Source organism: Hyaloscypha bicolor, assembly GCF_002865645.1.
Source record: "Hyaloscypha bicolor E unplaced genomic scaffold K444scaffold_182, whole genome shotgun sequence".
NCBI classification, from domain to species: domain Eukaryota; kingdom Fungi; phylum Ascomycota; class Leotiomycetes; order Helotiales; family Hyaloscyphaceae; genus Hyaloscypha; species Hyaloscypha bicolor.
The window spans coordinates 3,452,568-3,477,648 of NW_020194684.1; the positions used below are offsets into that span (position 1 = coordinate 3,452,568).

General features: G+C 48.8%; 9 protein-coding genes across 9 annotated transcripts; 6 read left to right on the plus strand and 3 right to left on the minus strand.

Moving 5' to 3' along the window:
* Window positions 1–904: 904 nt before the first annotated feature.
* K444DRAFT_656757 (uncharacterized protein) lies at window positions 905–2,005 on the plus strand (the record flags this gene model as incomplete). The annotated part of the gene is made up of 2 exons (XM_024886112.1): window positions 905–1,600; window positions 1,895–2,005. 2 exons carry the CDS (start codon window positions 905–907, stop codon window positions 2,003–2,005), a joined length of 807 nt encoding a protein of 268 aa, XP_024728436.1.
* A 2,618-nt stretch (window positions 2,006–4,623) lies between these two features.
* Window positions 4,624–5,666, plus strand: K444DRAFT_636815 (uncharacterized protein; the record flags this gene model as incomplete). The annotated part of the gene is made up of 2 exons (XM_024884050.1): window positions 4,624–4,775; window positions 4,835–5,666. The coding sequence occupies 2 exons, from the start codon at window positions 4,624–4,626 to the stop codon at window positions 5,664–5,666; spliced, it is 984 nt and encodes a 327-aa protein (XP_024728437.1).
* Window positions 5,667–8,075: 2,409 nt separating this feature from the next.
* K444DRAFT_620630 (glycoside hydrolase family 94 protein) lies at window positions 8,076–11,344 on the plus strand. Its single transcript, XM_024881746.1, has one exon. The coding sequence runs from the start codon at window positions 8,229–8,231 to the stop codon at window positions 10,842–10,844; it is 2,616 nt and encodes an 871-aa protein (XP_024728438.1). The 5' UTR covers window positions 8,076–8,228; the 3' UTR covers window positions 10,845–11,344.
* A 1,958-nt stretch (window positions 11,345–13,302) lies between these two features.
* Window positions 13,303–14,429, minus strand: K444DRAFT_636817 (uncharacterized protein; the record flags this gene model as incomplete). The annotated part of the gene is made up of 2 exons (XM_024884051.1): window positions 13,303–13,491; window positions 13,542–14,429. 2 exons carry the CDS (start codon window positions 14,427–14,429, stop codon window positions 13,303–13,305), a joined length of 1,077 nt encoding a protein of 358 aa, XP_024728439.1.
* A 1,760-nt stretch (window positions 14,430–16,189) lies between these two features.
* On the plus strand, window positions 16,190–17,232 carry K444DRAFT_233879 (uncharacterized protein). Its single transcript, XM_024871255.1, has one exon. It carries the CDS (start codon window positions 16,548–16,550, stop codon window positions 17,082–17,084), a length of 537 nt encoding a protein of 178 aa, XP_024728440.1. The 5' UTR covers window positions 16,190–16,547; the 3' UTR covers window positions 17,085–17,232.
* Window positions 17,233–17,468: 236 nt separating this feature from the next.
* K444DRAFT_504630 (uncharacterized protein) lies at window positions 17,469–19,199 on the minus strand (the record flags this gene model as incomplete). Its single annotated transcript, XM_024873382.1, has 2 exons — window positions 17,469–18,688; window positions 18,764–19,199. Coding segments are annotated over 2 exons (1,656 nt in total), but the record flags the coding sequence as incomplete, so codon positions are not given.
* Window positions 19,200–19,537: 338 nt separating this feature from the next.
* K444DRAFT_233896 (uncharacterized protein) lies at window positions 19,538–20,520 on the plus strand. Its single transcript, XM_024871256.1, has one exon. The coding sequence runs from the start codon at window positions 19,784–19,786 to the stop codon at window positions 20,321–20,323; it is 540 nt and encodes a 179-aa protein (XP_024728442.1). The 5' UTR covers window positions 19,538–19,783; the 3' UTR covers window positions 20,324–20,520.
* A 316-nt stretch (window positions 20,521–20,836) lies between these two features.
* Window positions 20,837–22,200, minus strand: K444DRAFT_544612 (GPI transamidase-like protein component PIG-U; the record flags this gene model as incomplete). Its single annotated transcript, XM_024876067.1, has 3 exons — window positions 20,837–21,692; window positions 21,741–22,008; window positions 22,059–22,200. The coding sequence occupies 3 exons, from the start codon at window positions 22,198–22,200 to the stop codon at window positions 20,837–20,839; spliced, it is 1,266 nt and encodes a 421-aa protein (XP_024728443.1).
* Window positions 22,201–22,393: 193 nt separating this feature from the next.
* On the plus strand, window positions 22,394–24,660 carry K444DRAFT_620634 (uncharacterized protein). The gene has a single exon (XM_024881747.1). The coding sequence runs from the start codon at window positions 22,434–22,436 to the stop codon at window positions 24,480–24,482; it is 2,049 nt and encodes a 682-aa protein (XP_024728444.1). The 5' UTR covers window positions 22,394–22,433; the 3' UTR covers window positions 24,483–24,660.
* The last annotated feature ends 421 nt before the right edge of the window (window positions 24,661–25,081 follow it).

A 25,081-nucleotide genomic window follows, 5' to 3' on the forward strand; every position in this document is an offset into this window, starting at 1 on the left:
CAGCGGACCAATTATTAGTAGGCTCTTTAGTAATAGGGGAGGGCAAGAACTGAATGCCAGAAGAACGAGCCCCTGGAGCAGTAATATCAAAATATTGCTCTGCTCGCCCATATATACGCTAACGAGGCGTATATGGGGATGGGGATAAACGAAGGGTTAAAAGAGACATAGTAGAAGTAAGGTAGTAATTGAGAGGTATATAGAATCAGTGGTTTTGCTTAGAAAGCTAGTACTTGTACTGTGAACTGTGCTGTGAACTGTATACTGTAAACTGTATCTAGGTAGTAAAAAGGGAGCAGAGGCCCTATATATATCTAGAAGCTCTAGAGAAGTGTCTTTACCCCTATTACATACTGAGAACTAAAGGGTTTCAGCCATTAGTCTGAGGATATATTTATTACATACTGAGAAGTAAAGGGTTTCAGCCATTAGTCTGAGGATATATTTATTATATACTGAGAACTATAGGGTTTCAGCCTCCTCCTCAGGCCCGAAACCTCAATATTATGCGATTGATTAATCGGGACCCACTATAGCTTGCGAATCGTATTCCCTTACCTATTGATCAATCGGAAGGCCTATTGATCAATCGGAAGGCCGATTGACTAATCGTAGCGCCCGATTCCTAAACCACTCGTATTGACCAATGGGCGTAAACAGATGGTCAACACAAATGATATCCATGTGGGGAAGCCTGCATTTTCCACCTTTCTTTTCGTTGTAAAATGCAACGTAACGAAGGCTTTTTAGAGGAGTCCTTTGTTCTTCCCCCGAGGCATCATCTCGGTTGTTCTAGTCGAGTGAGTCCACTTTGGAACGGCCAAAGAAGCCTTCGTCAGCCGAATTTCCACGGTTTCCCGCACCATCCTCGATACAGGCCGCACCTTCGCGCCGTCACTGCACCATGGAACCGACCAGTCTCGCGTTTAGAGCTGTCAGCACTGTCGCTCTAGCCGGACTCTTCAACAACGCCGTAGACTGCTTCGAATACATCCAACTCGGCTGTAATTTCGGCAAGGATTTCCAGACCAACTTGCTCAAGCTTGATAATGCGAGACTCCGGCTTTCTCGATGGGGCGAGGCCGTGAGGCTAGACGGCGAGGTTGCAATTGTCAAGTCCTTGGAACCGACAGCGCTGTCAGCGGAGGATGTGCCAACGGCTGAGGGGTTGATTGGACAAATATTGGACTTGTTTGCCGACGCTGAAGGGGTATCTGCGAAATTCAAGAGCTGCGCAGTTGTTGGCGACTCGAGCCTGATGGTTCTTGATGCGCAAACAGACTTGGACCCTGTCCACCGGACCCTGCATGAGAAGATGCGTAATCTGTCCATCAGAAGGCAGAATAGGACTCCTCTACGACAGAAGGTGAAATGGGCATTGTACCAAAAGAACCACTTCGAGAGGTTGATTGAGGACGTCGTAGAGCTGGTCAACGCTCTTGTCGAAAAGTTCCCAGCGGTACGGCAGGCACAGCGAGATCTCTGCACGGTAGAAGTCTCAGAGCTCGGGACCAATGAGACTATTCCCGTCTTAGAAGGTATTGCTGCGTCTCAAGACCAAGACCTCCAAGCTGCAATATCAACGGTTTTGAAGTCTAATGTAAGTTTCTGCTCAAAGAACACATCCTCCAACGGCTCACTTTCTTTCAGAGCGGCGTAACCAACGCAACAATGGACGAATCTACGATTAGTTTGAACTATCCAAAGCTAGAGAATGCCAAATATCAGTTTCGTATGCTTGCCCTGGAACCTTCTATAGACTTCAGTGCCGATATCAAATGCCATGTCCATAATCGATCGCGGTATCGCAACCCAGGATTCGAAGCCTTATCTTACAGATGGGGAGTTCCTAAAGACAATATCCCAGTTTACGTCCGCCTGACTGCATATCAAGGAGAAGAAGAATCTGACGAGACTCCATATCTACCATGGCCAGTTACGCGCAACTTGGAACAAGCGCTGCGTGCTTTGCGACTACCTGATAGAGACCGTCTTCTTTGGGTAGATGCACTTTGTATAAATCAAAAGGACATGGTTGAGAAAGCTCAACAGGTCCAAATAATGGCTCGGATTTATCAAAGCTGCACCCGAGATCTGCTATGGCTCGGTCCGGAGGATGCTCAGATCAGTCGAGCCATGAAACTCGTCCCAAGGATTCAAGGCCATGGTGAAAGCGGTCATGACAGAACCTGTAAATCGATGGTTGAAACCGAAAGGACAACCTTCTCGGCCTTCTCAGACCAAGACTGGGATGATCTGAAGAGCCTTATCCTACATCCTGACGTATGGGGCAGAGTCTGGATCATCCAAGAACTGATACTATCGCCCGAATTTACCCTCGTATGTGGCGAAGATACACTGGACTGGAAGTGTATTGATAGCGTGCTCGACGACAACCGCGACATCTTGAGACAATTCGACTTGCCAGGCCCTGTGCCTAGAATGCTTCAAACAGTTACCATGAAAGTGGGCACCATTCGGACGTATCGGATGCCAGCAGAAATAACCAACCGTTTTTTTAACAGGTCTTTGCTCTCCACTTTCTTCTGGTTCCTAGACTGGAATGCAACCGATAAACGAGATAAAGTCTATGCAGTGTTGAGTCTCGCGACAGATGGAAAGGACTTAGATGTGGACTACGGAAGGACGATGGATCAATTATCAATCGACTTCGCCAAAATATGCCTTGCGCAAGGCAACGTAAGATTGTTATCTCACAGCACAAGCTATTGCGTCGATAAAACTCAATATCTCAATCAGCACCCTAGCAGTCCTGGGAATAGCACCACTGAGACAGAGCTTCTGGTTCCTCGCAGAAAAGACTGGCCAACATGGATTCCTGACTTGTCTGACAACATTATTAGGGATGCTAAAATCTCTGGTCTCTCCATTGCAGGATTATCGAGGTATAACGCATGTGGTTCTATGAAAGGCATGGAGGCCATGCAAGTCAGTAATTGCACAATTACTCCTTCGCTTCAACTATTGATGTTTGGAGTCTTCGTTGATTCAGTTGCACTCATCAACCCAATAACCCTTGTGTCAGAGAGCGAGACTCCAAGAAATCGATGGATTCGTGATGTTCTCGCTTGGGCACCATCTGAAGCGAAACAGCCAAACGCAGTCTCACAACCATATCCGTGGTCTGACTCAAAAAATGAAAGCTTTCTCAACGCGTATTGGCGCACCATCGTGACAGATCGTCGTGTGGATAAACGACTCAACGCAGAAGATCTAAGACAAGCCAACTGGTATATGGAGATCTCAGAGGGCTCTGATATACCTGAGGAACATGTTGTACTGGCAGGCTGGCGCTTTGGCAAGACTGTGGCTGGTATGTACTGTATGTTTCCACCTCAGTCGAAGGTTGGGGATATCCTTTGCGTGCCGAATGGAGGACAAGTGCCACTATTACTTCGACCGCGAAGCGGAGATGATGAGCTGTATGAGCTAATTGGGGAGGCATACGTGCATGGTGTTATGGATGGAATGGCCATGATTCGAAGTCTTGCAAATATGGATAAGATGCTGCAAGCTGATCCAAATCATGATTTCGGACACATGCATAGAAAGCTACAAGATGAGACGATGGGCACGCAGTTCTACATGAAGTTGTTTATCATTGCATGAAAACACAATACATCGTCTTCTCTGTCACTGTCATACGGCTTTTCGCCATATTCTGCTGATGATCTTGTTGGGCTGACTCGACGGAGGCCGGGTGCCAGCATCTCCTTATATTAACAAATTGTTCATTCTATTGCTCAGTCTCCCGAGTTCAAAGATACCTCGTGCAAGATGCTGCTCACTGGCCATCTGTCTTGACGTTGTAATTGTCAACAGGATTGCTAACTAGGTGTTTTAAACTATTAAGGCTAAGTAAACAGAGGTAAGGTGATAAAGACTATACGTAAATAACGGGTGAGGATGGGCGAGCGAGTGGTGAAGCGAGGGGCTACATGCTATAAGGCTTAGCGAGCATATATAAAAAGTTAGGATTTAGGTTAAATAACGGCCCATATCTCCATTTCCACACCCCCCCCCTCCCCGGCGCCTTCCATAGCAAGCTGGGAAAAACTAGTTCTAAATTGTAGAAATAATAAAGACTACCTATTTTAATCTCGGTGTTTCACGCTCTTTTAATAAAGCAGACTGCGTTTTGGAAATTTGCTATGTAAACCTCGACGAAAGGGGGAGGGGGGGCATGTGATTACGTGACTCCGAACTTTCTCAAAGCAATCATGGAGAAAAGATGAGCAATGAACAACCACAACAACAGTATATGACCTCAATAGTTAGAACTATGGTATCTGTAATGAAATGTGCAAATCATGTCTCAGAGAACGTTGTAAATGAGCAACCTTTCGGGACACCATATGATGAGCATCGCTGAGCCACGACTGGCTCACAAATTGAGGCTTCTGGACAGCGAAGCCTCACTCATTGTGTAGATTCATGGAATTTACATCTCACTTGCGGGGAGTGAATTGGTCTATAAGTTGAGAACGTAAGAGATGAATTCCTGCCGCCACTCTTCAGAAGTTTAACAAAAACAGTTACTTGTGAGGAAAAGTGCTACCTGATTTGCTCACTCGGCAACTTGTTTCATACTTTGACTCCAACATGGCCTATCTCAACCCCACTCAAAACCTTAATGAAGAAGCCTCCTGGCAGATGACTCCCCATGACCCACATAACCTTCACAAGGGTTTCAAGGTCGCAGTGCAGACTCCCTTCGGAATCGCATGGACGAACTTCGATTTCCGAGCTGCAAGGTATGTCATCCTTCCTTGATCTTTTTTGATGTAAGTGAAATGAAGTTAAAAGCTCAAAGCTTGCCGGCTCCAACATTCGACATCTCACTTCCACCCTTCACAGCCTGGTCAGAGTCGAACCAGCCCACGAAACCAATAACCCCAGCCCCTAGTCCACCACCTCCACCCGGTCCCGGCCCGCGACGGAACGGTTTTGAAGGCACCGACCTTGATGTCTGGAAGCAAGATGCCGATCGATGGCTCGATCCCCTCGGACAGAAAACATCCCCATACCCCTTCTTCAAAACTCTGCCCGGAGGAAGCGGAAGTGGATCTGGCAGTGGAATCAAAGAAGGCGCCGGCAACCCAGCACCGACAGCCAAACCTCCGACCCGGCCAAGCAAAGAGCTGACTGAGATCCTCATGTATGTGCAAAGCATTCATCACAGCCAGGGCTACATGGAGAATGAGCTTAGTGAGCAGAGACACGACCTACTCTCGCTGGAGAAGAAGACAATGAATAAACTTCACGACCTTAAGCTTGCTGTTCAAGCTGTTGGGTCGAAATTCAAACTGTTTACTAACCCGCCAATGAATCCTGAAGGGGACTGGATACCGGAGCCAAAACCACAAGGCCCATTCCGGCAAGTTGAAGGAGAGTCTGTGGCCAACGACCCAGAAGCTGGCCTGGAGGTACCCTGGTTGGGCTTGGAAGAGTCAAAATGGGATTTCTCAAAACTCAAAGAGGCAGGTACAGACGAGCCTGAGGTGGAAGACGACTTTGAAGGAATATCATTGTGGGAAATGAGACCTAGGCCGGGCAAGCCTGATCATGACCCTCCGCCGCCGAAGCCAGATCGTCAGCCGAAGCCGAAGCCGAAACCTAGGCCAAACACGAAACCGCAGAGGTGAGGTGCGGCAGAAATTTCTCTCCCGAGTGCCCAGCCTAATGGACATGGAGTTTTCTTGGACACGTAGTAGTGTTGAGAGAGATTGAGGGACGAGGGTGGTGTTAGCATACAGGTTTGGAAACATCATGTTCTGCCTGTTGAGAAAGAAACGACTGTGATGGTTGACTTCAGATCGCGCTGCTTTTGATGAATATCAATTAAATCAATGATTTTTAATTCCTCACGTATCTTCCATTGATGAAGGGAACGCGGATGAAGAAAGAGAGCTTCGTGCAATTTGCAAGCGCTCGCTGCTGCTGATCTCTGGTCTCGATGAGCATCCCATAGATGTTGAGGATTTTGAAATCATGCAGAAGTAGGCATTACTTGCCGATTGATAGTTCCCTTTGACGACGTAGAATCAAACCTGCTGTGATCGGCTGCGCTTCCGTAACTCGTTGGTCCTGTAGATTCATTTAGATGGAGAGAGAAGATGGCTGAAGACATTTCAACTACCATCGAGACATCGAAAAGTGTTCATGACAAAATATATCCGTCATTCTTCCCCTGAGATGTAGTGTACAATTCTTCGCTCATTGACGCAATGCCATATCTTCGCACTTGACAAGGAAGACCTGATCAACTGACCTACACAAAGCAGCAACATCAAAACAAAATAAACTTTCCCCAAAGATAAAAACCCTCAGCAAGCCACGGACCAGCACCCCACGGGCCTCCACCAGATACCCACCTCTCAACCCACAAAGGCCCCCCACGCCTCTCCACCCACCTCCACCGCGGGCAGCCAGTGTCCAGAAGCGTCTCAGCATATCTCCGATTCTCTGTCTCGCATGCTGCAACTCCCACCCCTGTATCAGGATGTCCGTGGCGCGGAGTCTGGGGAATGGAGGCAGGAGAAAACCGTGGAGTTCCGGAAAGGGGAATGCCAATTGAGCTTGCGAGGTTGCCACGAGAGGCGAGAAAGAAAGAAGAAAAACCTTGGTATTGCTGACAGTGCAGCTCAGATATGTTAGATACGAGCTCAAAGAGAATTTGATGATGAAGCGATGAGATAATCGTACTGTATTAGTAGAGAAAGGATTTGCGCTAAGGTTGCTGTAGCCGAGGCGATGTGAGCGGCCTGAAAGAAGACAGGTTCCCAGGTGAGCAGGCAGTGAGGGAAAATACACTTGCTGATTTCTCACCCCACTGAATGTTGGTCTGCGCGAACCCCGCATTGTCTGATTGTTTGCAATCCAAGATCGATGAATTTGTGATATCGTATGTTTCGAAAATATTCCCTGAAAAAGAATTGATTGGATAAGGGAGGTGGATGTGATGCGGCATTGTGCAGCTGAGCTGTTTGGACTCGACTTCGCAGTCCGAGAGTATTGAGCGGTGAATTCGGTTGATTTCTTGGCAGAGAAAAGATGGGATGATGACCATATTACGAGGAGTTGTGGAAAATTTGTTTCGGAACCTAGGAAGATGAGATTTCTCAGAAATATTGACGTCTCGAAGCGTCCACTTACTTGTCAATTGGCAGCACTTGAATACACTCTTTGTTCATGGCAGAGTCAAACAGGAGGGGAAATTTGATCACGCAAATTTTGTTGAGTTGCCGTATCTCTAAGTTGACGGCCCGGTCTCCCGGAAGCTGCGGTCTGACATCTGACAAGCGCAGGTGGCGGGTTGGGAACACACTTGCTGTATGCGCCCCGATGTCATAGAGATATAAACGGCAGAAGTGACAACAGCCTCTCCGTTTCCCCTTTTTAGGCTGAGGCCATTCCCTGATTTATCTGGTGTATGACTTCGTCGTACAGAATTTTTGAGAGCAGCTGAGCGCGCCTGAACAACACGTGTGGCAATACATCACGCCATACTCCAGAAGCATCGAGATGCCGGATGATGAAGCGTGAAGCGTGAAGCGAAAGGGAACCCCCATGCCATGCGTAATTTACATACGAGCGGCGTTGAGGAATAAGCAACAATATCCCGCGCCTCCAGCTAGTCGTGATACACCGAAATCTGGGCCGAAAATCAAACCCCTCATTACTTTCTTTAACAGCCAGCTCACTTGGGTTCCCTTAAAAATAACATCAATTAATGCGCAGTCCATAGGATTACCCTCGATAAAATTGTAAAAACTTTGAATGTCACTGCTACGGAAGTTAATATAAAAAACATTGATTTTCGGCCCGGATTTCGGTGTATCACGATTCACAACTAACCGGAGGCTCGCAAATGTCCACCAATGCGCCCAATGCAGCCAGCCGAAGATCCTCGCGTCAGGGGGCCCCTTCCACTTTTCCACCACGGCGGTAGTGGGCGCTGCCACTGCTGCAGGCATTGCCCGCCACGTGATTGTCTCACCGCTTGTATTTAGGTAGCTGCGATCTCGCATCGTGAGTCCCTGCTGTGCCCTCTGTTTTCTTTCTTCCCTTTTGAAAATCCACTCGTACCTTTTGGTCGAGGAAAAAACGACCAACGGGGCGTTGCTATAAAAGTCTACTCTCTTACCTCTCCTCTGCACACCATCTCATCTAGTCTGCATTGACTATTTGTGATCCATTGACTCATAATGGTGCGCCTCACTCACAATGCCCGCGTTGGGTCCAATGGCTCTATTTCCTCCATGCCCAATGGACATGACCAGACTGCCTCCAATGGTTCAGGTCGACACCACCGGAGTTCATCCCTTACCTCCAATGGATCCAATGGCCAGGGCCGTAGATGCAGCATCTCCAACAGTTTCAATGGCCCAGCCTCTCCTACTCCTGTCAGGAAGGACGCTAAAGATCGCTTTGAATTGAACGTTGCAGACGATAATCCAGTCCCTCTCCTCCGTCCAACAAAAAACGGCGACCGTTATGAACTGACCAGTCCAACGGCTATGCCAAAGGCCGACGGATTCTTGTGGAACCAGAGGATGATGATCCAAGTCACCTGCCGCGGGTACGCAACTGCACAGTTCCTGCAGCCCGAGCCGGCCAAGTACGCCCATGCGCCCAACATCGAGGCTAAAACCTTCATGCAGCCCGAGCAGGCCTACTATGCGCACCATCCAGGACGCTTCGTCTACATCAAGGATGAGGAGTCTGGTGAACTATTCTCCGCGCCCTACGAGCCGTGCCGCACGCCGGTCAACCGCTTCGTCTTCTCGGTTGGCAAAAGCGACATCCAATGGACCGTGGAGCATCTCGGAATCCACGTGGAATTGACCCTGAGCCTTCCCACCCATGATGTAGCAGAAATGTGGACCGTCAAGGTCACTAACCTGTCCGGCCGCCCCCGCAAGATCTCTGTCTACCCTTACTTCCCCATCGGCAACATGTCGTGGATGAACCAGGCGGCCGAGTACCGGGAGGACTTGGGAGGAGTGGTAGCTAGCAGCGTCACGCCGTACCAGAAGGCGCAAGACTACTTCAAGAACAAGACCCTCAAGGATAAAACTTTCTTCCTCTGTGAGACGCCGCCCACTTCGTGGGAATGTATGCAGGATGCATTCGAAGGGGAGGGTGGCCTGCATGCCCCCTCCGCACTGATGGATCAGCCCGACCTATCGAAGGGAGATGCGCGCTACGAGGTCCCGATAGCCGCCGTACAGTATCGTACATCGCTGGAAGCAAACGAGCAGCGTGCTTACCGTTTCCTGTTCGGTCCAGCCGTCGATGATACTGAGATTCATTCTATGCGCAAGAAGTATCTCAGCGAGGAGGGCTTCGCCAAGTCACAGCGCGACTATGCGTTGTATATCGAGCAGGGGCGGGGATGTCTCCACATCGAAACCCCGGATAAGCATCTCGACAACTTCGTGAACAATTGGTTACCTCGCCAAGTGTACTACCACGGCGATGTGAACCGCTTAACCACTGATCCCCAGACCAGAAACTACCTGCAAGACAACATGGGAATGAGCTTCATCAAGCCAGAGGTCACACGCAAAGCTTTCCTCAAAGCACTCTCGCAACAGGAAGCAAGCGGAAACATGCCAGACGGAATTCTCTTGGCAGAAGGTGCGGAATTGAAGTACATCAATCAGGTACCACACACCGACCATTGTGTCTGGTTGCCGGTCACGTTGGAAGTCTACCTTGCCGAGACTGGCGATTATGATGTCCTGGACGAGGAGGTGAAGAGGGTTGATGGAACCACCAACACTGTGTTCTGGGGCTTCTGCAAAGCCATGGACTGGTTGATCGCTGCGCGCGACGAGCGTGGCCTCAGCTACATCAAGGAGGGAGATTGGTGTGATCCGATGAATATGGTCGGGTACAAAGGTAAAGGTGTTTCGGGCTGGCTGACTGTTGCTAGCGGAGTGGCGCTGAAGATTTGGGCTGGTATCTGCGACCAACAAGGCCAACCCAGGCTGGCTGCAAGATACCGCGCTGGAGTACAAGCGGTCAACGAAGCTGCCAATACCCATCTTTGGGACGGCGAGTGGTTTGCACGGGGCATCACCGATGATGGTGTGGTCTTCGGCACCCAGAAAGACACTGAAGGCCGCATCTGGCTCAACCCGCAAGTGTGGGCCATTCTCAGTGGAGCAGCGAGTTTAGAACAGCGAGCAAAGATCATCCCACAGGTGGAGAAGCAACTTGGCACACCGTATGGCATTGCCATGTTTGCGCCTCCGTTCCAAAGCATGCGTGAAGACGTCGGTCGCGTGACACAGAAGTACCCAGGTTCAGCAGAGAACGGCTCAGTCTACAACCACGCTGCCATTTTCTACATCTACAGCTTGTACACCATCGGCGAGCACGATCGCGCCTTCAAGCTCCTTCGCCAGATGCTGCCTGGTCCATCGGAAGAGGACTACCTTCAACGTGGTCAGCTTCCAGTTTATATCCCGAACTACTACCGAGGCGCATACCACGAGTTCCCACGCACTGCAGGTCGGTCCAGCCATCTATTCAACACAGGCACCATGCCGTGGGTCTACCGCTGCCTCGTCGAAGGCCTCTGTGGTCTCCGTGGCGATGAGCACGGCCTGCGCGTGAACCCGCAGTTGCCTTCACAGTGGAACAGCATCAAAGTCACACGTCTCTTCCGTGGCGCTAAATTTGTGCTCGATATCAGGCATCAGGATGTCGAGGAGGTGATCGTCAAGATTGGAGAGAAGGTAGTGCCTGAAGCGTACATCAAAGACTTCGAGGCAGGGAAGACGTACCAGGTTTCTGTTTCCGTGCCGCGCTAATTTGAGCGCTGCCATGATGCATTGGCGGGTAGACTGACTGGTCAGCGATTCTGAATTTGCAACTTTGGAGTTTTGCGTTTAGATCATCTGGCTTTGGAGGTGGTGGTTTGCACTTGTGCGTCATTTTTGCGTAGTGAACTTTAGTGTTTATATCTTTAGAGTCACGAACCAAAATCCAACTGGTTTGGGAAGGCAGTGGGCGGGCGAGCGCAACCAGGTTGCTGAACTGGAATGAGGGAGGCTTGAAATGGATTGGGTTGGGCTGGGCTGGTCATCTTCTGGATCGAAAGGCGAAACTTCCGTACGTTAGATCCCGAATGAATCGCAAGATTCGGCATTTTCCTCTTCAGAATCTTGTGTCTATGCCTGCTGTACAGTGGTTGTCTTGATTGCCGCAAAATGAGTAACGTCAACTTGCCACTTACTTTTCTTTAATAAATGTCCTCATCACGTTGTAATGCTTGGAAAATGAATGTAAATTAAATGGCAATCAAGTGAGCTTGTGAGTACATGGATATGTGAACAGGAACAAGTGAGGTTAAAATAGACTTGAAAACTTTACACTAAATTAGTCGAGCTACTCTTATTGGCTCCACAGCGGAGTCTGTCCTGGCGATCACGTGTCACGTGCTTCTTCCAGCATGGATCGTCCAGCCTCCTCGTCATCTTATTCTTCATATCGATACTTGCTGTGTTCGCAAGTTGACTACTTGGTTCTTGATGACTGTCAACGGTGGAAGCGCGCCGGGAGATGAGGAGTTAGAAGTTGAGGGAGGTTATAGTCACGTGATATGAAAATTAAGGGAGTTTGGGTGTGATGAGTCGGATGTAGGACGGTGATTCAGAAGATAATGTGAGTTATCCGTGATTTCTTTGTTTGATTAGAACCGAATGGATATGACGGCGGGAACTCATCTCATGCCTCCTCAGAATCAACATGAAAATGGAAGACTGTGGAGAGGGAAGATTGGTATATATAGTTATAGTCCTCAATCCGATGTTCCAAGCTAGACTCAAAGGTATCTCTCAGCATCTGTTCAAAAATCCAACTATTTTGGACCTCATTCCCACCCATCCAGCAAAGTCATGGGCTGCCCAACACACTCAGCCAGTCCTGCCAACCCCAAACTCGTGTCCAGAAATTATACGCTTGCTACAACGACTTGCTATATACCGTACCCAAATCTTCATGTGCTCGTCAAACATCCTAGTATCTTTCCGTCAAATATTATAGCTACTCTTGACCCGCAGCTCAGGTTCTGCTTGACATCCAAATGTCTTTTACTTTCCACTTCTAAGGAAAATATCTTTGAGTCTTGCAGGAAGAACCAGATTACAACTTCTCTCAAGGTACCGAAGGGGAGTCCCCGCTCGCCTAAATTCAACCAGATTTCGCTGCCACTTAACTTGGTGGAGTATTTTAGAGGCTGGACAAGAGGTCAGTCAAAGCCCAAAGACAACTCTAAGGACATCGATGAATTACAGTGGGTGTTCATCCACGACAAGAAAGAAATGCTGAAGTGGAAATGCGTTAGTTGCTTTCTCCCCCCTGCTCTGAGTTTCGAGGTCTTTGGGGTTTGTGGGGTTGTGGGGATCAGACTGACGTGAAAGTGCGAATGCGATGCAATTAATGAGGCGGTTGAAGGCGAAGATGAAGATGCACTTTTTGCGAGGGCGATGTTTCCGGGATTAGAGTTGATGGAGATAAGTTGGCAATTTGTGGACATGGACGGTGTGAGAGGTGTGAGGTTTTGAAGGGTAAGTGATGGGAGGGGAAGGGAGGAGGAAATGGTAGGGCTTGTGAGTTATAATGTGTTCAAGTCCAACCACGAATATTCCCCTTCGCGAATAGAACCTTCCAGTCCAGAAGGAGGACGCCAATGTGAGGCCATTGGTGAAGGGCCTGTGCCAGTTGGGAATGCCTTTACTACCCTACTTAGTCTAATCAGTACGTAAATTACAAAGTAGCGTTGAAGTGTTCCTAATACTTTCCATTTACCACATTGATTGCAAGCTTGATTCTTCTATCCCTGGCCATTGTTCATGTGTTGCTGTCCAATTTTGAATACTGCTAGGGGTGAGTAGTGAAGTAGCTAGATTGATTTAAACACTTACACCTGAATACTTCTTTTCAGTCTATTTTCGAATAGCATATGCCAGTTGAGAATAACCTCACACCCGCCATTGGCATATGCTAGTCAAGAATAGACTAGAATTCTTTACTAGTGCAGCAGATGCTATTCGTGAAAAGACCTGTAAGTCACGAATACTACGCCATTCGCGAAGGGGTTCATTCGTGACTGGGCTAGAACAAATGCGATGTAATTTTTCAGCGTGTAAGTTTAGCCGCTGTTGTGCAGGAGTTTTGCATGAACTGCAGATCACAGATGAATGGTGAGAAAAAAATCATTGATTACTATTTCAACATTGTGGCCCCCAAGCCTCATCTCCCTCATCCCTAGTGATCTGACCACCCATTCTTCTCCCACTCTTTATCAATAATGACTTCTTGCACGGCGTGGTATCCAATACCTGTGCCATCTTCACAGCTATTGCATCTTATATGATCACAATGACAGGAAGTGTTCTTGAGGTGGTTCAAATTGGTGTGGCGATCTCTGTTACTATTCCGTGGGTAACACACACACTGCAAATCATCAGAAGCGCTTCTTTCTCAAGGATAGAAATGCCACTTACGCAGATCCAGTAACGCCTCACAAGATGGGCAGTCTTCCGTTTTGCCTCTTCCCAGGCCTCGTCCCACTCCTTCTTCGAGTTCGGCCTCTTCAAATGAGGATACGCCCGATTCGATTGCCCTGCAAATCTGATCGCATCGTCCAAGGAATTGATGCTTCTCACAGCATTGACAGGATTCGATGGTTTCCAAACTATCCCCCACTTCTTACCAATGCTCACTTTCTTCACAATGTCGAGAACCGTCCAAATGTTCTTTCTCCTGAGCTCATCGCTGTGCAAAGTGAAGATCCCTCGTGTGAGAATACCATCAGAGAAGGGTGGCTGAAGAACCCCGTTGTATTGGAGAATCGCCCACTCATCTGACCCGGAGTGGAGAACCCGGATGAAGCGTTCCACTTTCGCCACGTCTTTGTCCGGTACGTGCTCGTTGTTGAAGGTCAGCGCTGCGCCAGAAGGAAAGTGAAAGCTTGAAGCGCTGTTGGGGGCATTGGAGGGACCTGCTTCTGCGTTCTGGTGAAATGGAGTGTAGTTGTCTGAGTCACCTGAGTCACCGGAATCGTCTGAATGGTAGTCGACTTCTGCGGAGAGACGATTCAATCGCTCCAGCGCAATTTCCGTGCTATTGCTTCCCATGTCGTCGTGCAACGCGTGTTCCTCATCATCCCGAGAATTCGAGTCAGATGCTTGCTCGGCTTGCTGGTTGGGTAAGAACTGGACCTCTCTGACGTTCCATTCGCCAGCGATGTTCATTCCTGTGATGTTCAACGTGCATTCAAACTTTCCTTTTCCCGAACCTGTTCTTGTGTTGGAACCCATTGGAGCCGAAGTCTTTGGATGGTCTTGAAGGCGAATAATAGAAGATAAGATTTTCGATTTACAACAGCCCATTACAGAACGTGTGCCTTTTCCTCATGCAAAATACCTTTCTTATAGCCGTCGAATGTTACAGTTCAAGGGGCCCTGACTCATATTTGATGCATAGGTTGAATTTATTAATCTTGCTGGATGTTTGTTCTGGATGTGTCGCGTTCGGTTGTCTTTTGCCACACCGTGATGAAGTTCTCCGTGCTTCCCCAAAACGTTTAGAAACTCCAGAAGCTTCAAGCAGGACATGACTTCACTGCCACACATCAATATGTCATCTGATCCTCTGAACGAAATGTGAGCAAAGTAAAACTCATTGTGGGCTGGAGGAGTCTGCGTACACCACGTCTTCGCCATGCCCGACGGTATCAACTCATCCCAGCTTCTGAAGTGAATCCAGGTGTGAGAACATAAAACCCCACTCCCTTCCCCGGTATCTTGCTTCTTATCGACCTCCACCTCAAATCCAGAGCCCTCATTGACTCCCCCTTCAGACTCCTGATTCATAAAACTTCAGAGCAATGCCAACCACTATTTTCTATCTTTACAAGAAGGCTGCCGGATGTGAACGGCAACCAATCACCGAAAGCCCCCAATATACCATGCTGGCCAAAGTATCCGAGGCACATATTCGTCGAGATCGAATCGTTCTCTCCCCGAATGAGGACCATTTGCGGAACTTGACGGAGTCTGAAATAATGGAATGGTTCAACACGGCCGAATGGTTCTCATCGGACAGGAGGATAGAGCTGGATAGATTGGTGGCAATCTTCATTGTTCCAACGGGAATACCTCGCCTCCGCAACGCTCGTGAGTCTTCCAAACGTGCATTCTTGCTAGAAGACTGTATATCTAATACGGCCTAGTGAGAAAGAACACCCCCATGCGTCTTCTCTGAGACCACTTAGAACCATGAGGCATTGTTTGTACTGAGTATCAGACCAATTTTCTCAAGATTGAGCGATGATCTTGGTGCTTGTCGACAGTTTTAACGACAACACCTCGTCAAGAGCGTTCTACACAACGCCGGCGCTTCCTGTTTTCTGAGATAATGTGGTTTGGATGTGTGTTGATTTGATATTAAATGCAAGATCTTATTTTTGAGCAATCTCAATGTTCTCTCGGACTTAAAAGTATTGGAAAAGCTTAGAGAGTGAAAAGTCGCTCAATGCCATCACGTGATCGTCCTTGAATCTGTTGGTGGCGCCATCCAATGATGCAGTAGCTGGAAGATGTTTCCATTCAATAACTGTTGCCGGTTATCCGAGAATACAGCAGATGCGGTATGGCTTGGTGAAGCAAGAAACAGACAGCGCTACTGTCGTGTGACTTGGGGATTACAACTACTTCATTTGACGTCATCAGAAAGACTCAGCACCTTCGAAAGTATCCAGTGTATCCCTGCTCAGGCCCTAGATGAAAATTGAGCCAACACTTGCTTAACGATAGACTCAGCTCAACGTATAATTGATCATAGCTACCTACCGGGAAACACTGAAGTTGAGCGCACACAGAGATCGAACCCCACTGGAAAGCACCCCGAAAACTCCACCAGTGATGTCAGGCGCCATGAATCGAAACGAGGGAGCTGATATGAGTTCTACCACCGTTACAAGTACAGAGATGCAGGATTCTAACGCAAGTAGACCGTTTCATGTGAGGCAATGGCTATCGTGACGTGGGAAGTTGTGATCGAGATAATCATCAATTGAGCAAAAGGCCAAAATAGACGAGCGTAACTTCCGAAGGCATAGTGCGAGCTCTTTGCGGACAATGACAGAATATCCAAACTATAGAGATGGAGATGGTCAACTGACTCCTGCCCCTAATTTTCATACTTGTTGACAGATTTTTTTTTGGTTTTTTTTGGGGGGGGGGGGGGGGGTTGGCAGCGCTCGTTTGCTCTGAAGTCACGCTTGCATCAGCAATTGTCATTGCAAACAGATGTAAGATTACATGACTCCTCATGCAAACGAATTCTTCCCCCAGGGCGAAATATTCTACGATGCAAACTATACACCGCTGTTTAGCAAAAGGAAATATATTCAAGGCCATTGGCCTCAGAACCAGACGCTCCAACCATTGACAATTACGATTGAGTTGAACAGATACCGAAAATAATTGATATTGAAGACCATCAACATGTGCACCAAATCTTCCCCCTCGGGGGCTGATTGGGACGCTCAGACTCTTTGTACCGAAACGATCGGCGAGAGTTCAGCTGGGCATCCTTCCGGTGACATACCATCAGATGAGCCTCGAAACTGTGATGAGATCGCCTGCCACTGCAATGGATGGACCAAGCTAAAGGATAGTTCGGAAGGCGGCGGCTACAAAACTATCGGACTCATAGCACATATCATCTGTGATGCGAAAGTGCCGTGGGCGTTCTATATCGGCAAAGAGGTGGAGATCCGTCCTGGAACTTCTGTTGAGAAGCAGAAAGGCCAGAGCCAGAAGACCAGGAACTACGAAAAACAGCCAAATCCCCACCAGCGTGACGAAACGAGGAAAAACAACAAACAGAACGAAGGAGATAAAAAGTTGCAATCAAGTTCCGATAGGACCCGTAGTGAAGCGCTTTTCGAACCTGGGCGCTTGAGGCAAAGAATCGATCGGAGGCGCGGTGCTGTCGACCGTGGCAAACCCTCCAACCTCGAGAAGGAACTTGGAGATTGAATCTTCAGTTGGCATTGATTGGAGGACTGCTCGCATAGAGTTTTGAGTTGTAGCGTTAATTATTAGGAAATAAATGTCAGACGGCGAGTATGAAAATTACTTGACACTTGGATTGACTTCCGTTCGGATGAATCATACTCTTGCTGGTGCCTCGTCGAAGGAAACTTCCGCAACATGTAAAACCAGGCGTGAATCTGAGGGGGGAAAAGTATATTTGCGTGCCTTAGACAACGAATTGTGCTTACCATGTCAACATGGGATATCATTGAGGTTATTCGTCAGAAAAATCCTCACCGGCTATCCTTCACTACCTGACGCCTCATTGGTCCGAAGCTTCACTCTCGAGGTTGGCTCCTCCTGCTCTTCAAACTCTTCTCCTTCACTCTCATCTCGACTCCTCTTCCCCTCTTTTTTATACCTCCCTCTTGCCCCACCCATCCGCTTCAGTGGCTTCAAAAAGCCATCAACATGAACAGCACCATCCATTTCCTCATCACTCGGAAGGATGTACTCATCAAGCTCATCCTTCGGAATTTGGTGACCCCCTTGTAAGTGTTTCTTGAGTTTACCAACTCCATTGAAACCCCTAGTCTTTCTCGGGCAATCCGGGATTGGGCAGAAACAGGTCTGTCTTAACGGCGCTTGACCCAGCTGGATGCGGTGTTTTGACCTTGCCTTATGCTCCCTTCTATCCCTCGACTCGGATGACGAATTACCCGAGTCCACACTCTCTGAGCTCTCAATCGCCTCTCCCTCACCGAAGTCAGGCATGGCTTGAGGTCGATAATGACTAAGAACATCGTCACCCTTCTCAGAGTATGGCAACTCAGCCATAGTCCTCAAACTCATACCTTCCCCAAACAAATTTGCACACCGCTGGGTTGCTCGTGCAATCACATCTGGCGGGAATCCGACCAAAGCAGCTGCACCGAGAACTTCGCTCCAATCGCGAGGTCGAGTTCTCCTCTGTCGCTGTTTCTCCTTTTCCCCTTCAGTAGCCACCCTCGCAGGCGACCTGCCATTTCTTCCAGGCTCCGGCGTTTCTGGTGTCTCCCGTGGTGGTGCGAAGGCTGGGAGAGGTTTCTTTTGGATACGAGCGATTCTTATCAAGTAGTCTTGCTGTGATTCTCCTTCCAGGCGTTCATAGACTTTCTGTGGTCGCCCTCGATGCGTCTTTTTGGCACGAAAGAGGTCAGCGTCGTCAATTGGTTCAGCTTGACTTCTTGAGCGGTTAGGTAGATTCGCAAATTTTCGAGGTCTGCCCTTCGGTCTTTTAACTGGTGTTGTAGGCTCTTCTTCAACAGTTGGTGTCTCGTCATCGCTGTTCGGTTCAGATTGAGAGTACTGTCGACATGTCTTCCTTGCGTGATGAAGAGCCATGAGCACTTCGTCCAATTTGGAGAGAGTATGTCGGATTGAGGGTCGTAGAAGCTCCCCAGATCTGTCGTCGTCCGCTGATACAACTGCCTTTAACAGTATTTCAGGCTGCGGAGGCTCAGATGCCTCCTTTATGACGGATTCCGCCAGTTCCTCCTGGCCTTGCGCAGATTGCGGTATCTCCCCAGTATTCCCGTCGCGGGCGGCAGCCTCAGATGCTTCCCCGGCTTTTTGACCCGCGGTTTCTATTTCATCCATGCCTAAATTATCAATTTCCTCCTCATTGCCTCCCAGCCCAACACGCTCATTCTCCCCTGCCGTCTCCCTCCCCAGGAATCTCTCCTTCGCGAACCTCAATGTAGTCCCGACCAAAACCTCTTCCAACACACGACTCGGCATTTGTTCTTTTCCTCTCCTAAATGTGTATTTCTCATCTGGATCCTCTGGCCCTACCTGCTCCCCCTCCCTCGGAACATCCTCCGGCTGCAAGGGCCAAGCAGTCCAGTACCTCGGCGGTTCCCACGCGATATCCTCTTCCGGCAAATGGCCCAACCCCTTCTCGACCTCCCCGTTGTCAACATCGCGCGCTCGTCTTTTGAGTGCATAAGAGTTGTATAGATGGATAGAGAGGTCGGAATTGCGGATCGAGTCAAGAGAGGCGGCGAGGCCGCGCTCTTGGGAGGTTAAGGAAGTCCATGTTGAGGGCGGGCCCTTCCAGCGGTTCGGGCGTGTGGGGGAGGGCGTTAGGGAGTCGGAATCTGAATTAGAATTTGGAATGATGCGGTCGGCATTGGGGGTTTCGATGGAGAGAGTGGGAGAGGGAGAGGACATTGTGTGGCCATGACTGTGGTTGGGAGGAGAGGGAGGCTGTTGAATTTTTGAGGTGAGGCGAGGCTGTGCTAGGCTGGATTCAAGTCGAAGGGTAAGGGCTGGAAAGGAGACATCACGTGGAGGCAGGGGGCTGTTAAATTTGAAGTCACAGTTGCGTAGCTAATGATTAGATCGTCGGAGATACAATTATGTGTATGTGGTCAGAATTTCGAGGTGGTGACGCTGACAGCTGTCAAGAATGGGTCCCATCCCTCATTCCCCCTTTTAGTCTCGGCTGCCTTACCGAACTCACATAAGCCCCTTGAACTCAAGCATGACTATTCCACAAGTGAGCAGAGCTTTGCATCACACACTGCTCAGCATCTCCATGCCATCGTAACCCAAGTTATAAGGGCTCCTTGGTCCTCCCCGACCAACTTCCTCCCCAGAATCTCCTTCGTACACGCTCCCACTCCAACGGGTGCCCTGGGCGCCTCACAAATTCCAACACAATGAGGGCCTGCCTCCTCGTCCCTTCTCGCGCCAATGAACTCCACCGCTCATTACCTCCCCGCGCCAAAGAGCTTCACCCTCGGTTCCTCCCAACACCCCCACCGCCCAAGAAGCCTTTCTGGCGCCGCTCTTCCGAAAATGCGCGCAAGAAATCCAATACTCCAACGGTTGACTCTGGTGTCGCCGACTTGTCCACCTCTTCATCTCCAATCCATCGTGTTCCTCCCCCTGAAAATGAAGGAATCGCCGATCTCAACGCCATTGCTGAAACCTCCAATCCCGGCGCTGAGAGACTTCCCAGATATACAGGGGAACACAACTCCCAGCAAGTCACAGTCTCATACAGAGACGTAACCGAGTTCTGGTCCGGCAACGCTTATATCAGCGACGATGAGAACTCCTCCAATCCTGCGTACAAGGACCAAGTCATCCGAGAGACCCTGGGCGAACGGTTGAGAGACCGATTCCAAGACTTTCGCGAGCGCAACAGCTTCTTTGTCAAACGTGACAAGAAGAGAGGCAAAAACTTGCTTTTGTGAAGGTCAAGGCGCGTATGAGTCCCTAACGCGACAAGTGGAACAGAGCTGATGCTTAGAAGAGGAGAATCTGTGAAATGATGGAAGGCGTTAAAAGGCGGTGAGAACAGGAGAGGAAGGAGAAGAATGTGAGGGCGAACACTTGAGTGATTGTCACTTTAGCTAGAAGTTTTCGAGTTCAGAGGAGTGTTATGGCGTTGTTTGAAAAGCGGAATGTGAAGGAGGCAGGACCGTCCGTGGCAGTTGCTGCTCTATCTCCGGAGCACGACTATCATGGGGAGGTCCTCAAGGTGGGAGGCACGGCGTGATGGATGTATTGGTCGTACTTCGCCGTTGGAGGAGTGGCTAGAAACTGGGGAGGATCTAATGTTGGTAGATAATCTGGAAGGAGATAGAGATGTTCACGATTGGTCATATCCAACACGGCCGGGATTGGGGGATTGGATCTAGGATAGTTAGAAGTACATGAACAGCTGAAGTTTGGACGGAATCAACCTCGTAAATTTTCATTCATGCCTATATCTGCCGTATTTCCATGCCCTTCATCTCTGGTCTCTCAACTTCCAGTTCGTCTCTCAACACCGCAAACAATGCATCTGAAGTCAGCAGACTCAAGCCCAAACTCCACACCAATGTAATGGCGTAGAAGAAATTCGCATTTCCACTTCCTGCATAGATCCATAGATAGTAGAAAGCTGGTCCGAGCAGAGTTGCGTAAAGGACAGTTGATGATGCCAAGAACGTGTATCTCATCAATGGAAATACGTGTCGGTAAAGTGGTAACATGGCTAGGAAGAGTGATGTGTCAGAGATGGAAGGATACGGCTTGAAGATTGCGAAGATTCCAAGAAGAAGTGTAAGAACGAATAGTGGTTGTCGTCGAAGTCGAATGGTCAGACCGGCGACATAGGATGAGAGATGGATCCAGAATACTCCCAGGAAGAAGTTCCTGAAAGAGTCGAACATCTCAATGAAGAAATACCACCACAGACCAACGTTTGGCGTCAAGTCTGGTAGCAGAAGTTGAACGCCGTATGTAGAGGATAGAAACTCCCATGATCCAGTTATGAGAGAGGACATATGTAGGAGCGAGTATAACGATCCACCCACGGCAACGGCATTCCCAAGCACGAAGCTGTAGATCGATTCTGGATTCTTCAACGGTGGGCGGCGATCATAACAAAGCAGTGCTAGAGGTGGAAATAAGAGGATTGGGTACATAGAGAGGTACGCTGCGAAGGAGAGTGCGAACATGGCAGTAAAGGAGTTGCCGTTCACGGCTTTCGAGATTGCATGAAGGATGGCGCAGTTTGTGAATACACTCGTTGGTCGTCCTATACAACTTGCAATCGTGAAAGGGTTAAACAGAAAACTGGGAAGAGTCAGTGCTCGCACACCGTCCTTGTTCTTGGAAGCTTACGCTGCTGCAATGGCAAAGTTGCTCCATCTTTTGTCCTTCCTCGGGGAAGTAAAGAGCTTCGAGGACACAGCTTCTCCAGACTGTGCAATGCACATCAAAGCATTTGCGCTCAACAGGTCCAGTATTATGTAGAGGAGGTATGTAAAGGCGGGGTATGTCGCAGAGCTCGGGAGGAGGGAGAAAAGGGGTAAGAGGAGAGGTGCTTGGTGGTAGACTCCGCCATCGTACGGTGAGACGTTGTGATTGTAGAGGAAGACTCCTTCTTGTACTGCTTCAATGTGAGCTTCGAATTCATAGTATCGTCCTATGACGTCTTACATCTTTTGAAGCTGGTCACTGGCGTTGATATTTCGACGCGTGCTGTCAACAGATCCGGCAGGCCTGGAAAGGAAGTGAAAAGGAGAAGTCGGACTGCAGCGGCTGCACCGAACAACGTTGCTTTCCTTCTGTCGATGTTCATCGTGAATTCGTAAAAGAGCAAGAGAATGACGCTCAATCGTTCCGGAGCGTGGATTGATCACAGCCTCGAGACCTTTCTCACGTTCTGTCCTCCCTGGCTGTGAGTTGATTGGTCCGAAAGGCGGTGAGGAGATTTCTGCCCGTTGAGCTTTCCCGCCCGAACATTTTCTCCTGGAAGATTTCAACCCCACGATTTGCAGCTTCCAAAATTGACTTCCACCACAATCAGCAACAATGGGTAAAATCAAGAAGAAGGGTGTCTCTGGCCAGGCCAAGAACTTCATCACCCGAACCCAAGCCGTGCGAAAACTCCAAATCAGCCTCCCCGATTTCCGAAAACTCTGCATCTGGAAAGGAATCTACCCTCGAGAACCACGAAACAAGAAGAAAGCCTCGAAATCCTCGACCGCCTCGACAACCTTCTACTACACCAAAGACATCCAATATCTTCTCCATGAGCCGCTGCTGCAGAAATTCCGAGATCAAAAGGCGCTTGAGAAGAAGATTTCGAAGGCATTAGGAAGGGGAGACGCTCATGATGCGCAGAGACTCGAGCGCAATGCTTCTAGACCAGAGAAGACGGGGAAGACGAAATATACGCTTGACCATGTTATTCGAGAGAGATATCCTACGTTTATTGACGCGCTAAGGGATCTCGACGATTGTTTGTCCATGTTGTTCTTGTTCGCGAATTTACCATCCACACCGACTGTTCCTGCAAAGATGATCGCGAGATGCGAGCGGTTATGTCTTGAGTTCCAACACTATCTGATTGTCTCGAATAGCTTGCGCAAGTCGTTCTTATCTATCAAGGGGATTTATTACCAGGCGACAGTTCAGGGACAAGACATTTTGTGGTTGGTCCCATACAAATTCAACCAGAGGGTTACTGGAGATGTGGATTTCAGAATCATGGGTACATTCGTGGAATTCTACCAGACGCTCTTGGGATTTGTTAATTTCAAACTTTACACGTCTATTGGACTGGTATACCCGCCAAAGTTTGACAAGATGAGAGATGATCAGGGTGCTGAGTTGGGAGCATTTTCGCTGGAAGCAAATGGAGTCGGAGCAATTGAGCAGCCAAAGCAGATCACAAATAGAGAATCGGCCAAACCTGACCCCAAGCTACAAGCAGAGATTGACAAGCTCATGTCACAATTGAATGAGCCTGAGAAGGAACCGGCAACCAGTCAGACGTTGGCAGAGGAAGGAGAAGAAGAGGAGCAGAGCACCGACACAATCGACAAGTTCGAGCCTGCAGCACCAGGTGGAGATATTCTACTTCAACCTTCATATTCTGCGACCGACCCTTCTACTTTATTCTCAAACTTCACATTCTTCCTTTCCCGAGAGACTCCTCGACAACCTCTCGAGTTCATCCTCAGAGCTTTTGGCTGCAAACGTATTGGCTGGGATGCAGTTCTTGGCGAAGGTGCATCCACACACAACGAGCTAGATCCATCAATTACACATCAAATCGTTGATCGACCTCCTATTCAAGCCATTCAAGAAGGCAACGCAAACGAAGAAGAATTCGAGGACAGCCAGACTGCTCAGAAGCTCAAAGCTGGCACAAGAGTACCTGGACGTATATACGTTCAACCGCAATGGGTTTGGGACTGTATCAATGACGAGGAGCTCAAGCGACCAGATCTTTATGCCCCAGGTGCCCAGTTACCTCCTCATCTCAGCCCATTCGTCAAGAAGGTCCGCGGCCAATACGATCCCAGTGCCCCTCTTAATGAGCAAGAGCGTGAGGATGAGGAATTGGAAGCCGATAGCGACATGGACGAAGAGGAAGACCTCTCTGATGAAGACGATTTGGCTGTTCAGAAGCCAAAAATTCTCACCGAAAACGAAGTCGATGCTACTGCTGAGGGTATGGATGTCGCAGGATCAGAAGACGGCGAGTCCTCAGAAAACGAGGATGCAGACTCATTTGGTGGATTCTCCGATGCCGAGGAAGAGGAAGACGAGGCTACATCGACTTCATTGCAAAGACAACGCGAGCTGGAAGCTGAGTTGACCGGTGTTGCATTGGAAGAAAAGGAGTTCGACCCAAGAGCCAAGGCGAAGGCTGATGCGAGGAAAAAAGCAGCACAGAGGGCGAAGGAGGAAGAGGAGGAGCTCGGGCGAGCAAAGATGATGATGAGCAGGAAGAAGAGGAAGATCATGGAGAAGATGGTTTATAGTAACAAGAAGAAGGATGCTGAGGCTGAGTTGCTGAGAGCTAAGAGGAGAAAGATTGAGAAGTCGGGGAAGGGCGCTCCTAGAGTTTGAGTGCGCGGGCAAAAGTGTGGCGTTAGAGACGATCAATGGGCGGAGTTTCTGTATTTGGCTCGGAGTAGCTATGACTCTTGAACAGTAGACAGATAGCCTTCAATGACATGTAAAGGCTATTTAACATCCACGTACTGCTTCTCGAAAGCCAGGTGTGAAGCACATTTTAAAAACCGACTTCAACTTGATCCTCGACTTCTCGCGCTGCGGTCGCCATGAAGTAAAGCCATCGATACGCGAATTTGTTTTCACGATTCACTCCGTTTTCCGCTCCCTCTTAATAATTTCAAATAAGGATTTTTGCCTCCAGAGATCTCCAGTCGTGAATTAAGTTTCGAGTATGGTATGGGATAATACCCTAGCTATACTCACCCTAGCTGCTACACCGGGTACAGCTATAACGGGTTCGGCTTTAAAGAGAGCCGCTCTGCCACAGTAAACATGCATAGTTTCTGGTCTTAAGGCTCGGTTCCCATACTTCCGACCTTTCGATTCTTTTGTTCCTCAGTCTTATTTTTGCAACTTTTTTTGCAACGAGTTGTTGAAGCTCGCGGTGTTCCTTGCAAGCGAGAGGTCCGAATTTTCTCCTTCAGGCTTAG